Source organism: Cololabis saira, chromosome 24 (genome assembly GCF_033807715.1).
Source record: "Cololabis saira isolate AMF1-May2022 chromosome 24, fColSai1.1, whole genome shotgun sequence".
Taxonomy (NCBI): domain Eukaryota; kingdom Metazoa; phylum Chordata; class Actinopteri; order Beloniformes; family Belonidae; genus Cololabis; species Cololabis saira.
In genome coordinates this window covers 16,886,737-16,902,132 of record NC_084610.1, presented here as the reverse complement: position 1 = coordinate 16,902,132, position 15,396 = coordinate 16,886,737, and the positions used below count along the sequence as shown (strand labels likewise).

Here is a 15,396-nt window from a genome sequence, read left to right as displayed (position 1 = left end):
TGGATGTGGGTTGGGATGGGGGGGGTTAAGACTGTTAAGTCAAAAGTTGTTGTGAAATCTCCTTTATAATAATATCCTGTGTGTGAATAAAAAAAATCAATAAAGATATTGTTAAAAAAAAGAAAGCCTGAGGTGAGGCGTGCAGGGACAGCTAGCAGCGCCAGCTAGGTATGTTTTTAGTTTGTTGCACATCACATTTAGCTCAAGTGAGCAGTGAGGACGCGTTCCCGTCGGTTCTCCATCTGCACATCAGCCGTCACGGCTGCATCCGGGGCCCCAGCTGCAGCCGAGCCGCGTCTTGTTTACACCAGGGGCCAAAGCGTGTCTGACCTAGTTGATGAAACGCCCAGGAGGAGTTGGAAAAGTGCAGACAACAAACACGAGCCATTGTGTAAATCAAGCATGTTGTATGAAATAACTTCACTGAAGTGTTGCAGAGTTTAAAGCACACGGAGGGGAAGGATCCCGCTGGAAAAGGATCCAGTGAAACTCTCTTTTCCCAGTTTGAGTGTATTTGATGAGCGAGTCAAGCTTTTCCTCAGATGATGGAGCGAGGACAGTGATACGGGGGTTAAAGCAAAGTCTGTTTTCAGAAGTCTGTCCAGACTCCAGAGACAAGTCCACCTCTGTGTGCAAAATCCTCATTTATAACTAATATCACCATCATGGTGTTGGAGGCCAGAAACGTTTGAGAACACATGAGCAGCTCTTCCATGTTGAGTCCAATTGTTTTAAATTTAGATCAAAATTTAAGCTTACCTTGGAAATTTAAACATTTAGTTGTTGGATTCAATAAATGCAACAAGCTTTACCAGAAACGGATTAACATATTATTCCGTCAAACATTTTTGACATGACACTAATGTTGCAAACACACACCACCATCCCACACACAATTCAAGAATTAAGAAATACATAAAATCCCCCAATGTACTTATAGTGATAAGAATCAAGATTTAGAGATGTTTTTTTTACACTTGAAATTAAGCTAAATTTAGGTTTTTCTCATATTATTTCATGTGTGAGGATTACAGGACCAGACCAAGTGAACATGCAGTTTCACTTCCCCGAAACAATAAATAAATCAATCACAGGGATTTGTGGGGGTCTCACATACTTCACCAGGAGGTATTTTGGCCACAGATGTTAATGTTTGAGGATCTGAACTGATGAACAGTCCCTCTTCACCACACAGCCCCACAAATATTCTCAACTTACATGTTCCTGATGACCAGCATTAGGGTGACCAGCTTCATGGCGTAACGGCAGATTTTGAGAGAGAGAGAATATGGACTAGGCTTGTGTTGAAAAAAATACATTTTCCGATTCGAAATCGATTCTCATATGAATTCCTAAAAATCGATTCGTATGTCTAAAGATCGATTTAAATTATTATTATTTTTTTCCATCATTACATTTTCGCCCGGTGAACTTTAATCCCAGTAGTCACGTCCTTTAATTCAAACATGCGTGGGTCACAATTATCAAACAGATCCAGGGCAGCAAACAGAGGACGAATGAAATGGGTTTTATTTTTTCCCACATTCTGTTTTAATTTTTTCTATTTCTGTTTTTAATTTTTGAGAATTTGATTTTCAGCATTTTATGCAAATGTACCCCAAGACAGTATATAAAGTAATGAAATATAGACAAGTTATGCAATTATAAATGAAAACTTTAATGTTTTCACACCTTTAAACATATTTAAAGGCAAAAACATGGCACCAGTTATTCTCGTGTCCAACAAAACATTCCTTTTTTGGGCTTTAACAAAAAAGATACCAAAAGTTGTAATGTAATGATGGGGGGAGAGAGAAAAAAAATAAATAAAAATAAATAAATAATCGATCTTTAGACATACGAATCGATTTTTAGGAATTAATATGAGGATGGATTTAGAATTGGAAAATCAATGTTTTCAACACAGGCCTAGATCAGACCCATTGGACTAGACTAAAGATGTCCAAATTCTTTCCTGATGCAAGTTCAACTTGCAATCGCTGCAAGTTACTGCCTGCCACTCATGCACACATGTTCTGGTCATGTAAAGAACTTGAAGAATTTTGGTCTCTTACTTTTAGAACAATTTCTGATTGCCTTGAAAAATTAATTTCTCCGTGCCCATCTATAGCCATCTTCGGCGTTCCCCCAGACACAATTGTACTTTCAAAGGCAGAGGCTTTCGCCACTCTGCTCGCCAGGCGATTCATTTTATTCAAATGGAAGGAGGCAAACCCCCCCAGCTTCAATCACTGGATAAGGGATTTACTGTTTTTTGAAACTAGAGAAAATAAAGCATTCCATGAGAGGCTCTGCTAAAACCTTGTCTAAATTGTGGAACCCTTTCCTGAAACACATTAAAGATAATATCAAATTGTCTGCGGTCCCATAATCATTGAATCCTGCCTACCAATTTAAAAAACCACCATGCTTCATTTCTTCTGATCTCCATGTGTGACAGTGCCTACTTGTTATTAGTATTGTCTTTTCTTCTTTTTTCTTGTTTGTTTTGTTGTTGTTATCATACTCTGTGCTCTGACTTTACATTTTGCTGAGGGCATCACTTCCTTTATTGTACATACCATGTTTGATATTGTAGTTCATGCATGTTCTGCCTCTACCTAGAGCAGGGGTCGGCAACCTGCGGCTCTAGAGCCGCATGCGGCTCTTTAGTGCCGCCCTAGTGGCTCATGGAGCTTTTTCAAAAACCTTTTTTTCCTCTTTATTTTCTCTTTTTTCCTTTCTTTTTCGTTTTCCTTTTTAATCTTGACATTTCAACTTTTTTCTTGAAATTTTGACTTTTTTCTCAGCATTTCCACTTTTTTCTCGAGATTGCACTTTAACATTAATCTCGACATTTCGACTTTTTTCTCGACATTTCGACTTTTTTCTCGTCATTTCGACTTTTTTCTCAACATTTCGACTTTTGCCATTTGCCTTCATTCTAAAAGGTGCGGGTATGGTTCTGCGTCACACACACGCAGAGCACACGGCGCACCCGTGATGCCGTCACAAATCGTTCAGAGTTCTCCGTCTCTCCATTTGGTCGCGGTGCAGTACCCCCCGCGGCCACTAGTTAGCGATCTTTTTCTGAATGGTTTATCCGACTTTTTCCGGTCACAGTAAATCAAAGAAATAAGGACAACTATTGTGCAAAAAACAAAAACAAAAAAAATCACATATAAACGAAGAAAAAAGCCCTGGAAGTTCACTACTGATTCAAACCGGAAACCGGAAATGCTTCGCTTTCAAACGAACCAATCACAGCCCTCTCTGTCTGCGTGTGGTCCGCGTCTCCTCGACGCGTAGTTACAATTTTCGGGAGGTGCACGTCACTGACGGCGCATGTGACGGCGTGTCCTCTGCGTCGATCCAAACCACACGCCGTAGACACGGCGTCGTTTTGACGCAGAAGCATAATTCAGCCTTAAGGCTTATACAAGACTTTTCATTTTTTGCGGCTCCAGACATATTTGTTTTTTGTGTTTTTGGTCCAATATGGCTCTTTCAACATTTTGGGTTGCAGACCCCTGATCAAGAGGATGACCATAATCTTGTTTTTTGTCATCGTTTCTTGTACCGGTCTTTATGAAAAATTGAAAATCTTAATAAACAAAGTTTAAAAAATAAATAAATGAATAAATAAAGGCCGACACACTTCAACCGAACACAGCTAATTGTTGTAAACGGATCACATTAAAACTCTAGGCATTAAAAAAAACAAACAGACACACTGTTTTGAATCACCTTTGTAGTTTTTTCATTGAAATATGAGTTTTTTGACTTCCATGATGCCGTACTTGGTGATGAGTTGTGACAAGCAGCCATGTGGATGGAAATGTTTGTTCATTCGGTTCTGAAGCGTGTGGAGTCCAGACAAAGCGACAACCTTTTTATCCTGACAGCTGAATCCAGTCCGACCACGGACTCCCGGCTCAGGCAGACACGCTCACGTGCGGCGCGACTCTCTGTCCACGTCCTCGTTCTCTGGGGAACCGAGAAGTTCCTGGATCCTCTTCAGGTCCTTGTTGGTCTCCTCCTCCTGAGAGCTCACGTTCAGATTGGCAATCAGCTCGTCCGTCATCTGCAACCGCGCCGTCCTTACGGGTGGAAAAGAGACCAGAAAAACTAATAAATAAACTAAAGTCAGAAACTGGTGAAAGATTTACCAAGCTCTTGGTTTGCTTGCTTTTTGAACACTTTTATTTCCTGCTTAGCTGTGCGACGCTTGAATCAAATCAAATCCAATCAATCTTTATTTATATAGCGCTTTTGATGCATACAGGAATGTCTCAGAAAATTAGAATATTGTGATAAAGTTCTTTATTTTCTGTAATGCAATTAAAAAAACAAAAATGTCATACATTCTGGATTCATTACAAATCAACTGAAATATTGCAAGCCTTTTATTATTTTAATATTGCTGATTATGGTTTACAGTTTAAGATTAAGATTCCCAGAATATTCTAATTTTTTGAGATAGGATATTTGAGTTTTCTTAAGCTGTAAGCCATGATCAGCAATATTAAAATAAAAGGCTTGCAATATTTCAGTTGATTTGTAATGAATCCAGAATGTATGACATTTTTGTTTTTGTAATTGCATTACAGAAAATCACAATATTCTAATTTTCTGAGACAGTCCTGTAAATAAAAATGCAACACAAAGTGCTTCACATAAAACGTTAAACAAACATAAAACTTAATAAATGGGCGGACTCTGGCTATGTTCTTAAGGTGATTAAAAACCTATTTTTGTTGTGTTTTTGATATGAGGAATAAAATTCAGCTCAGAGTCAAAAATAACACCCAGGTTCTTTACACAGTGTGATGGTTTAAAATCTTGTAGTTTTGGTAAAAGTTTCTCTCTCTTTGCTTCAGGACCAATAATTAAAACTTCTGTTTTGTCCTGGTTGAGCTGTAGAAAGTTCTCTGCCATCCATGACTTTATATCTAAAATACAGTTAAGAAAGGCATCAATTGGTTTGGTGTCTTCAGGAGTCACGGCGATATACAGCTGTGTATCGTCATAACTATGAAAATTGATGCCGTGTCTCCTGATAACGTCGCCAAGCGGAAGCATATATAAATTAAAAAGTATTGGGCCTAAAATCGAACCTTGGGGTACCCCACACTTTATTTTGTAGGTTCTTGAGGAACATGTATCCATACTTACAAAACATTGTCGGTCTTTGAGGTAGGAGCTGAACCAGTTTAGGACCAGAGAGGCCCGCCAGGTCTCTGAGTCTATTTAACTAAGTTTAGGTGATCTACTGTATCAAAAGCAGCACTTAGTTCCAGTAGCACCAGGACTGACAGTTTCTGAATGAAGGCTAGAAAAATGGCCATCTAACAGTTTCAATCATTTTGAACACTTGGAGGTTGAGACAAGTATAGTTTGGGTTCTTTAACCGAAGTGAACCCTTTTTCTTGTATCTCACCATTCGGCAAGCTTTAGCTCATGAAGCTCTCTGCGCTCCCTCCTCCTCCTCTCTCGCATGGTTTCTCCCGTCAGCGACTGCAGGCCGAGGGCCAAAGCTCCAACAGGAATCCTGGTGGGAGGTGAGATATCAGAGACACAGCCTCCACTGAAAACCAGACTTTCATGACAGAACCAAAGCAACAATATCTTTGCAGGTTAAATACTGTCCAACATCACACCACTTCCACTCAAAACATATTCATTCAGGTAGAGCATCGTTTTGACTTTACACACACACACCTGCTCACTCACCTACATACTCACTGCACAGTTTTGGGGGACAGATAATCACAGTAGCCTAGCTTTGATTCAGTCTCAGGGACCTGAAATGGTTTCTGTTTGTGTCTCTGCTTGTTCTCGTGTCTGTTTGTTTTTTCTCTTACAGATCTCCAAGGCTTGTGTGCCCGTTGTGCGTTTCCCTGTGTTTTTCGCGTTTCAGACTAGCAGCAGATGTCACCCCTGACCCCCACCACCCATTAAAAAAAAACCCCAACATATAAAAATAATGGATTACATTTAGTTGCACTTTTCTTGGACACTCAAAGCGCTAGTCAGTGTATTTATATTAAAAAAAAAAAAAGCATTTGTGTGTAAGTTGGTCAGTCGTGGATGCAAACTCAGTGAATAAGCAGTACGTCCACTAACGGTTGATTTTATTTATGGGGAACGGGTTCAAGTTGATTGTCAAATGTTGATATTTCTAGGTGCCTGGAAACTACAATCACTCTAAATGTGACTGTGTGACTAATATAAAGTCAGAGAGTATTTATTTATTCTATTTTTTTTTAGGTCTATGAGGACACTACCAGCTAGCGTTCTAGTACCAGATACTGGTTTTAAATACCTTAATATTTTTTTGAAGGTATAAATATTATAAACTCATTAATTTTCAAATAAAAACACTCCTAAACTTCAAGTATTTTTGTGCTTTTTCAAGTCTGCAGCCTGCTGGGATTTTAGCCTCAGCACTCCAGTGATCAACCTCAGCCCAAATCTAATTCAAAAAGACGACAATCAGTGATTCTAATATTCAGCATGTGTAAATGTGAACCTTACGGTGATACAAAAGGTTAATCGCTGGCTTTTTTTTTTTTTGTTAAATTACTTTTTCCATAATAATAAAGAGTTAATTTTATGAAAAGGGTAACTTGCGAACTCAATTGTCATTTTAAGGAGGTCTTGTACCTTTTAGGAGTTGTTAGATTTTAGAGTTTAGATTTCTGACCTTTTCCATCTTTACAGTGACAAAAAAGTACACACATTTACATAACGCCACATGCTCTTGATATAAATAAAAATATATTGGATATATTAAAAATGCATATATACATGCCATAGGTTTTTACCATCAATATATATGCATACAAAAAAAAACCAAAAAACATATCAGCTTGTGTCTGGTGACAGAAGAATCCTGAGGCGAGACGTGAAGCGTGATGTTCTTCGCCGTTAGCCGCCTCCTTCCACGCCCTCGCGCCAACCCTCCTCCTGCACCTGGAGCCGCGGAGGCCGGGGATGTTTGCACACATCAAACGCTTCAGGTGGCAGCCCACTCAAGCACACGGGGAGAGGAGGCAGCGGGAGCCGTGGCAACGGCGCTGAGAGCCAACAGGAGGGATGGCCGAGCCAACATGGCAGCCCTCCATCCCCCCCCCACTATCCTGGGCCACCAGGCTCCTCTAACACACATCTCTCCTCGTACAATCTGCTTTTAGCTTTTCACTCAACTAAGTGGCGAGGGATGAGAGAACCGAGACGGGCGAGGAGCTTGTGAAGAGCCACCAAGTACAAATCAGAACGTGACTGATGAAACTTTGAAGCTGGAGCAACAATGATGCTGTACATGTGGAGCGGCAGCTGATGCCTCGGCCTGCGTTTCTCTCTCCACCGTCCAAAACACGGCCCAGTGCGGGGCAGACGAGCCCCCCCGGGGTGGGGGGGTGAGGGGTAGAGGGGGCAGCTGGCCAGCAGAGGGTTGCTGGGAGGGCCACAGCTGGCTGCCAGAGAGCTGCTGCTCTCAAGCACACAGAGAAGCAGAGCTGGGACCACGTTTACCACGTTAGACTCACAACCAGGGCTGGGGATCGAGTCAAATGTCAAGAATTTATTCGATTCCGATTCTTAAGATTCAGAATCGATTATCAAGATTTGATTCCGATATTGATTTGGGTTAGTGTTATTAAAACTGTTTTTTCAGCTGTTGCATGAATTATATGACTGTAGTTAGGCAACATATTAATACTAGTATTATATTGAGATTCAACAGCAAGTATTGCAGCTAATGATGCTGTAAGGACCGATCACCTCCCAGAATGCTGATAGAACTGCTTTCAGAAACATCGTGGGGCAGAATTATCAAACAGATCCAGGGCAGCAAACAGAGACGTATGAAATCACTTTTATTTTTTCCTCACATTCTGCTTAAATTTTTTCCATTTTCGGTCTATTTAGGTTTTTAATTTTTGAGAATTTGGTTTTTAGCATTTTATGCTAATGTAACCCCAAGACAGTATATAAAGTAATGAAATATAGACAATTTATCAATCTTATATATAATCGATCTAGACATACAAATCGATTTTTAGGAATTAAGGAGCTTGAGGCTGGATTTATGAAAAAAAAAAAAAAAAAAAAAAAAAAAAAAAAATTGTATACGTTTTAAGTTTTCTAGTAATAATGTCAGATGAAGCGTTCCAAACCAAAAAGAATGAGCCCTCTAGTGTATCTCTCCGTTGCCTTGAACAGGCTGTGTGCTGCAAAATGTGCTGCAATTCTGGGCCCGAATTTCCCGCGCTGGGCTGCAGATGTGACGTCACATGACGCTGCATGCACGTTCTCCCCGTTCTCCCGTGCCGGCTTCACTGTTGGCTGCAGTACCCCCGACGGCCGTCGTGGCGAAGGGTGGCGCTAGAAAGTCTCATTTCTTAAAAAGGAGCCTCAAGCTCCTTTAAAGTGAGAATCGATTTAGTATCGGAAAATAATTTTTTTCAACACAGGCCTACTCGCAACACTAGATATCAGTGGCTCTACTGATGACAGGCAGACGGCTGAGCCTCTTACCCCAGGACGGCCCCGATGACGGACCCGGCCACCAGCCCTCTCAGGCCCAGGTTCAGTCTGAACAGGCCCATGCTGACGGCTGCAAAAGAGAGGTTCAGCATCAATCACAGCTCAGCATAAACAGTAAAACACTGTCTGTGTTCAAACAACAGCTCTAATCATATGGATGTGTGGCAAGGCAAGTTTATTTGCAAAGCACAATTCAACACAAGGTAATTCAAAGTGCTTTACATCAACATGAAAAGTGGCAAGACACAATTAAACATTAAATAACAAATAAAATGAAATGATAAGAAAAGAGGTAAAATTCTAAAAAACACAAGTTGTTAAAAGTAAGGGCAGTAGAGTACAGCAGGTACATCTCATTCTTACAATGGCAAGAATTATGTTTCTAAACGGTCAAAATGTACAAAGACCGGGTCAAATACAGTATTACAAAAGTAATCGGTGCCTATTTGTGCGCTGAATCAGACCAATTTGACAATTCTACGTCACAATGCCTGCATTCAGGGCTTATCCATCACTAGTGTAACTTTGCGCGGTTTTCAAAAATCATAAGTATTTCAGTCAAGAGTAGCTTCAGTAAACAGTAATGTTTTTATCCCAGATTTAAAGGAGCTGACAGTTTGGCACGTAATGCGTGCAGCAACCAACGTCAGTTTTTATCCATGTAAACGTGTTTGCAAGAGCATAAGTGTGTCTGGTGTTATAAATGCAGAACTGTAAACATAAAACATCCACTGTTTCCACAGGTGCTGCATCAAACCTTCATTTTAAAACATATGTATTAGCATAGGCTGTTGAATATAAAGGCGCCACGCCACTCACCTCCGGCTGCAACATAGTTGCTCAGGGCGTCCTTGTCTCTGTACACAGACAACCCCGTGCTGATGGAACTGCAGACACATGACCACAAACAGATAAACACAATGATCCAATGAGAAAATACATCCAAGACTATATTATCCTCGATAACAGTACAGAATATTCCAGTGAAACCTCAAAAACGTATTTTAAATAATTTATCCACAATGAATGCTTCACTATGTCAAAAATGAATTTTGCTTGCTGGCCTAACAGCAGCAAAAAAGAGAATTGCAAGTAAGATGGAAACCACCACACGTTTAACATCCCCAATTGGTATTTGACTTTTCTTGATATTATCAATCTGGAAATATCCATAATGCAAAACAACTAAATATTTTATTTTGGTATATGGCAGCAGATCAAATTAAAGCCAAACTTGAAAGATGTATTTAAAATTGATATAGACTATCTTGTTGCAGCTATCCTTATCCAGTTTTTGATATTATGTTTTGCCATTGTTTTATTGTTATTTTATTGTTATGTTTTATTCTCTTTTTTTCTGTTTTCCTTAATATTAATTGTTTTCATCAAATGCTTAGGTCCGAGGGGTGGGTTTTGAAGGGGGTGAAAATATGTTCATAATGTTTGTTTGACATCATTGTGGATGCCACAGTTTATAATAAAAAAAGAGAAATATAAATAAAATCTAATGGTGGAACTCGATTAAAAAAATTAATCTAATTAATTAGAGGCTTTGTAATTAATTAATCGCAAATCAATATTCGACACAAGAAACAACATTTTTCAATTTAAATGGATTTTGGTACATGACTGAATCATTGAATTGACACATAAATCAGCTTAAACAACAAAATTGTGTTTATTTTGATAACTGAGTGTTAACATAAAGTGCAATATGAATAATAGGAACATCATTGCATTGAGGTTATAGCGGAGGCTGGAAGAGCTCCGGTGATAGGGAAATTCTTTCTTGCACAATTTGCACACAACTGTGCTTTTATCCAGGTTTCCACTCGGTAGTGTTTTAAAACTAAAATTTCCGCCCACAATCCAGCAACGACTTCCCATCGGTTTGGGTTTCCATTGTTGTTTCTGGTGTTGAGTACTGTGCATCAGTATTACGGGTAACTTATACTGGGAACTCGTGCGATGAGAAACGTTCCGCACTGTTTTTGGAGTGCAAAAGTAAATTGTGATTAAATGCGTTATTTTTCTGTAATGAATTAATCTTAATTAAAGCGATAAAGTCCCAGCCCTAATAAAAACATTTGATCACAATAAAAAACAAAATACATCTAAGTTCTCAGGCAGCACGTCACATCCTCCCTGTCAGATAAACAACCGATAACCGCTGCTTAGATTGAGCCTGCAGCCCAGGAAGTGTCTCATCTCTGGAGGATCTTACCTTAACAAGGTGACTATCAGAGACACTCTCCAGCTCCACCTCCATCCATACCGCACGAAACCCCGGATAGCTGCGTTGTGAGCCGAGCGCTAACGGGAAAGATATCAGACCATAAGGACACTGCTGCTTTTAAGTTGAAAGCTTGTATTTCATCAGATCTTACGACGTCACCCTCAACTGCTCAGCATTCATTAAAAAAGTCACATGACACTAGTGAGAAGAATTTCTAAACTTTCATCTCTAGGTTTTGAATGCTTTGGTTTTGTCGCAACTGGATTATTGTTTTGTAGTTTGGTCAAATACTTCAGTTAAGAATGTGAAGAAATTACAAGTGGTACAAAATAAAGCTGCACGTTGTGCTCTATTGTGTCCAAGTTTTAAAGTGTTTGGGAACTGGGTTCCATTCAGACGTAGCTCTGTACTTCACCGTTCTTTTACCATAGTTTGTCTTTATTTTTTGGCAGTGAAAAGTTACCTCTGAGAGCACGTCTTGTGCTGTAAGTATGATTTTCTGAACTGTAACCGTGCGGTTGGTTAAGATCCTTGATGCTTGAACTGAGCTTGACTTACCACTGCTTCCACGCGGGTTGTGTACACCTCGGCCTGGCTGACCTGGATGTACCTCTGTCTGGAGAAGCGTGCAGCCGGAAGGCCCCCGTACAGGAAGCCTGCCAGTGCAGCGATGGAGCCGCATTTCACCACGATGGTGAGCTCCTCCGGGGTTTTCTGTTTCTCACTGCAGGGAAACACACGCATCATTACTAGGCCTGTGTTGAAACAAAATCGATTTTCCAATTTTAAATCGATTCTCATATTAATTCCTAAAAATCGATTTATATGTCTAAAGATCAATTTTTTTTTTCATTATTACATTTTCGCCCAGTGCAGTTTAATCCCAGTAGTCGTCTCATTTAAATCACACATGCGCTGTTGAGCTGTTGCAATTTCTTTCTTTTTTTTGCACTTTAAATGATATTGAAAGGCATATTTGAGTTATTTATTTCTTAGTTATTTATTTCATACAAATAACTTTTGGTATTTTTTTTTGTTTATGCCCAAAAAAAGAATGTTTTGTTGGACACAAGAATAACTGGCGCCATGTTTTTGCCTTTAAATATGATTAAAGGTGGGCCGCTCGGTGGCGCAGTGGGTTAAGCAGCGGCTCACATACTGAGGCTACAGTCCTGCAGCGGTCGCAGGTTCGAATCCCGGCCTGCACACCTTTGCTGCATGTCATCCCCATTCTCTCTCTCTACCTCCTTCCTATCTGCAACTTAAATAAAGGGCCACTAGAGCCCAAAAAATCTTTAAAAAAAAAAAAAAATATGATTAAAGGTATGAAAACATTAAAGTTTTCAGTTATAATTGCTTTATATACTTTCTTGGGGTTAAATTTGCACAAAATGCTGAAAACCAAATTCTCAAAAATTAAAAACCTAAAAACACAGAAAATGGAAAAAATTTAAACGGAATGTGTTAGAAAATAAAAACGATTTCATGCGGCTCTGTTTGCTGCCCTGGATCTGTTTGATAATTCTGCCCCACGATGTTTCTGAAAGCAGTTATATCAGCATTAATGGAGAGAGAAGCAAAAGCATCTCTCTCCATTAAATGTAGAAATGAGCTGTTGGTACATGCCTGACCTGCATGTTCACAAGTAAGCAATCTGGTCCAATAAATCCCATTAAATAGTAGAACTAACTTGTTACAGCCTCTTGAAGCAAAACCCAGAACCCTAAACTAGATTAAGAATATCTGGTAACATCTTTGTCAAACTCTGGATGTATGTACTTTAGCTATCTTTAGCATTTTATTGTCTACTTCTACAATTCAAACGACAAATACAGAAACGTTTCTTTTAACTGCATTCTAGGCCTGTGTTGAAGAAATAAAAAATAAAATCGATTTTCCGATTCTAAATCGATTTTCATAGTAATTCCTAAAAACCGATTTGTATGTCTAAAGATCTTTTTTTTTTTTCATCATTACATTACAACTTTTGGTATTTTGGTGTTTATGCCCAAAAAAGGAATGTTTTGTTGGACACGAGAAAAACGTGTTTTTGCCTTTAAATATTTTTAAAAAGGTATGAAAACATTAAAGTTTTCAGTTAACTGCAGCAATTGTCTATATTTAATTACTTTATTTATATACTGTCTGGGGGTTACATTTGCATAAAATGCTAAAAACCAAATTCTCAAAAATTAAAAACCGAAACAAGAAAAAAAAAAATGGAAAAAATTAAAACGGAATGTGTTAAAAAATAAAACCGATTTCATATGTTTGCTGCCCTGGATCTGTTTGATAATTCTGCCACACGATGTTTCTGAAAGCAGTTATATAAGCATTCTGGGAGCTGATTGGTCCTTACAGCATCATTAGCTGCCAATACTTGCTGTTGAATCTCAATATAATACTAGTATTAATATGTTGCATATAACAGTCATAATTCATGCAACAGCTAAAAAAAAACAGTTTTAATAAAACGAACCCAAATCAATATCGGATCGAATCAAATCTTAATAATCGATTCTGAATCTTAAGAATCGGAATTCAATCGATTCTTGACATTTGAGTCGATCCCCCAGCCCTGCTGCATTTTGAACACAGTTTATATAAAAAAATAAAAAAATAAATAAAGAAAGCCAACAAACAAACACCCACTCTCTGTCAAAGAGGTCCTTGATGCGCTCCCATCCTGTGTCTGGAAACTCTGGCCTGCCAATGTTCCTTGGCAGGGATGTGGGAGGGGGGGCAGCAGCGGGACTGGTGGGCGAGGAGGAGGGCATCTGTGCAGGCTGGGCAGCAGGCCGGGCAGCAGCCACGTCAGCTGCGTGCACCCGGGGGAGCAGGATGCAGGAGAAACACGGCCCGGCAGTCTGGATGAGGCCCTGCAGCAGACCAGCGCTCAACGCGCCCCGGGGGGCTGAATCTGCCCGGCGTCTGGGCAGGGCAGAGCTTGTTCGGCGCTGCGCTGGATGCATCACGCTTCAGCTGGCGTCAGGCTGCGGCAGGGAGTCAGAAACACATGGTTGTGGGCTGAGATGCTGCACTCACTCGGTCCAATTTCAGCGCTGAAACAAATAGCCTTGAGGCAAATGAGATGCTGGCAGGACGAGAGGAGGGTCCAACTCAGCAGCTGTTTAACGATGTGGCCGCATTAAAACACACTGGAAGCACAATCTCAGGGTAAAACGGGACCATATAGTCCTCAAAACAGGAGATCTGAGCTAATCCCAGACTAAAATGTATTTTATCTTTGCAAATGTGTTCACAGTATGTTGCACTACCCACACATAGATGACACTGAGGTTAGCGTCTGCCCTGCCAGACGACTCAAGGACCATTTCACATTATTTCACAGCATTTCTGAACAATCAGACCACCTTAAACCAAGTCCAGTCTAAAAACCACAATGTTTACACACCTAAACCCTGGATCATGTTAAGTTATCTATATATAGCAAAGAATATGGAAGAGTATTAGGGCCAGGCAGGAGAAAAATAAAAATAATATTTCAGAGGAGGAAGATTTTTTTCCCCCCCATTATGCACTTCGAGAAAAGGACAATTTTGAGAAAAAAGTCAAAATGTTGAGAAAAGTCAATTACCGTATTTTCTGGACTATAAGCCACATACGCTCTATTTTTTAAAAAACAATCAAAAAAAGATATACAAGCCGCACCTGTATATAAACCGCATCCGCTCTATTTAAAAAAAAAAGATATTTATGTTGTTAGATTAGATATTTACTACATGTACAGAACTATTTTGAACTGTAAATGATGTTTGTACCTAAATAGATCCTTTCCTAACAGTGTCTTTTAACACGGCAGCAACTTTGCTGATTAAAACTGGACAGAACCAAGAGAAAATAACGGGTATTTATTTATCTATTTATCTGTTTGAAATCTGCTTCTACCGACTTCTATCTGCTAAAGAAGAAGTAGTGTATTCTTCTTTGCATTTATTTTGTCTTAGTTTTGATTCTAATTCCGGTTAGCACTCCCCCTAGCGGTGGAAGAAAAATCCACAGAATAGCCGCACCTTTGTATAAACCGCATGGTTCAAAACCTATGAAAAAAGTAGCGACTTATAGTCCAGAAAATACGGTATTCTCAAAATTTCGACTTTATTCTCGAAATTGTATTTCAACATTAATCTCGACATTTCGACTTTTTTCTCGAAGTGCACAAAAAAAAAATCTTCCCCTTTCAAATATTTTTTCTCCTGCATGGCCCTAATACTCTTCCGTGTATATAAAATGCAGTTTGTCATTTGAAAAACTATTATTCAACTAGTGAAAATGCAAACTAAGGTCATCTCCCTCCACTTCTGACAGTTTAGTTTAGTTTGACCACCTTGAACCAGGTCCCAACGTACCAGCTCATCTCAGACCTATATGTCGCTGAGAGATACTACATCTAGCTTGAGTAGCATTTTGGGTTACCTTGAAAGATCCAAACAATCTAATGATCTGTTACTCACTGATACATTAAGGACATTTGTACAACATTTAGACTGTGAACTTAGAACCAAAGTTTCTTCATAACCAACATTTAATAACCACATTTCCTGAGACACCCTTTATCAAGTATAATCTGATCACGTCTACACCACAAA

General features: G+C 39.4%; 1 protein-coding gene across 1 annotated transcript; it reads right to left on the bottom strand.

The window, feature by feature from the left end:
* Positions 1 to 3,434: 3,434 nt before the first annotated feature.
* Positions 3,435 to 13,833, bottom strand: timmdc1 (translocase of inner mitochondrial membrane domain containing 1). The gene is made up of 7 exons (XM_061715624.1): positions 13,439 to 13,833; positions 11,345 to 11,510; positions 10,775 to 10,863; positions 9,370 to 9,437; positions 8,542 to 8,620; positions 5,441 to 5,551; positions 3,435 to 4,100 (listed from the first exon to the last, which is right to left on the bottom strand). The coding sequence occupies exons 1-7, from the start codon at positions 13,756 to 13,758 to the stop codon at positions 3,950 to 3,952; spliced, it is 984 nt and encodes a 327-aa protein (XP_061571608.1). The 5' UTR covers positions 13,759 to 13,833; the 3' UTR covers positions 3,435 to 3,949.
* Between the last annotated feature and the right edge of the window lie 1,563 nt (positions 13,834 to 15,396).

Coding starts and splice junctions, on each gene's coding strand:
- timmdc1 (XM_061715624.1), bottom strand. CDS start 13,758: ATGCATCCAGCGCAGCGCCGAACAAGCTCTGCCCTGCCCAGACGCCGG. Junction 5,552..8,541: donor GTCATCGGGGCCGTCCTGGG/GTAAGAGGCTCA, acceptor ACCTCCCACCAG/GATTCCTGTTGGAGCTTTGG. Junction 4,101..5,440: donor GAGCTAAAGCTTGCCGAATG/GTGAGATACAAG, acceptor TCCACCCGTAAG/GACGGCGCGGTTGCAGATGA.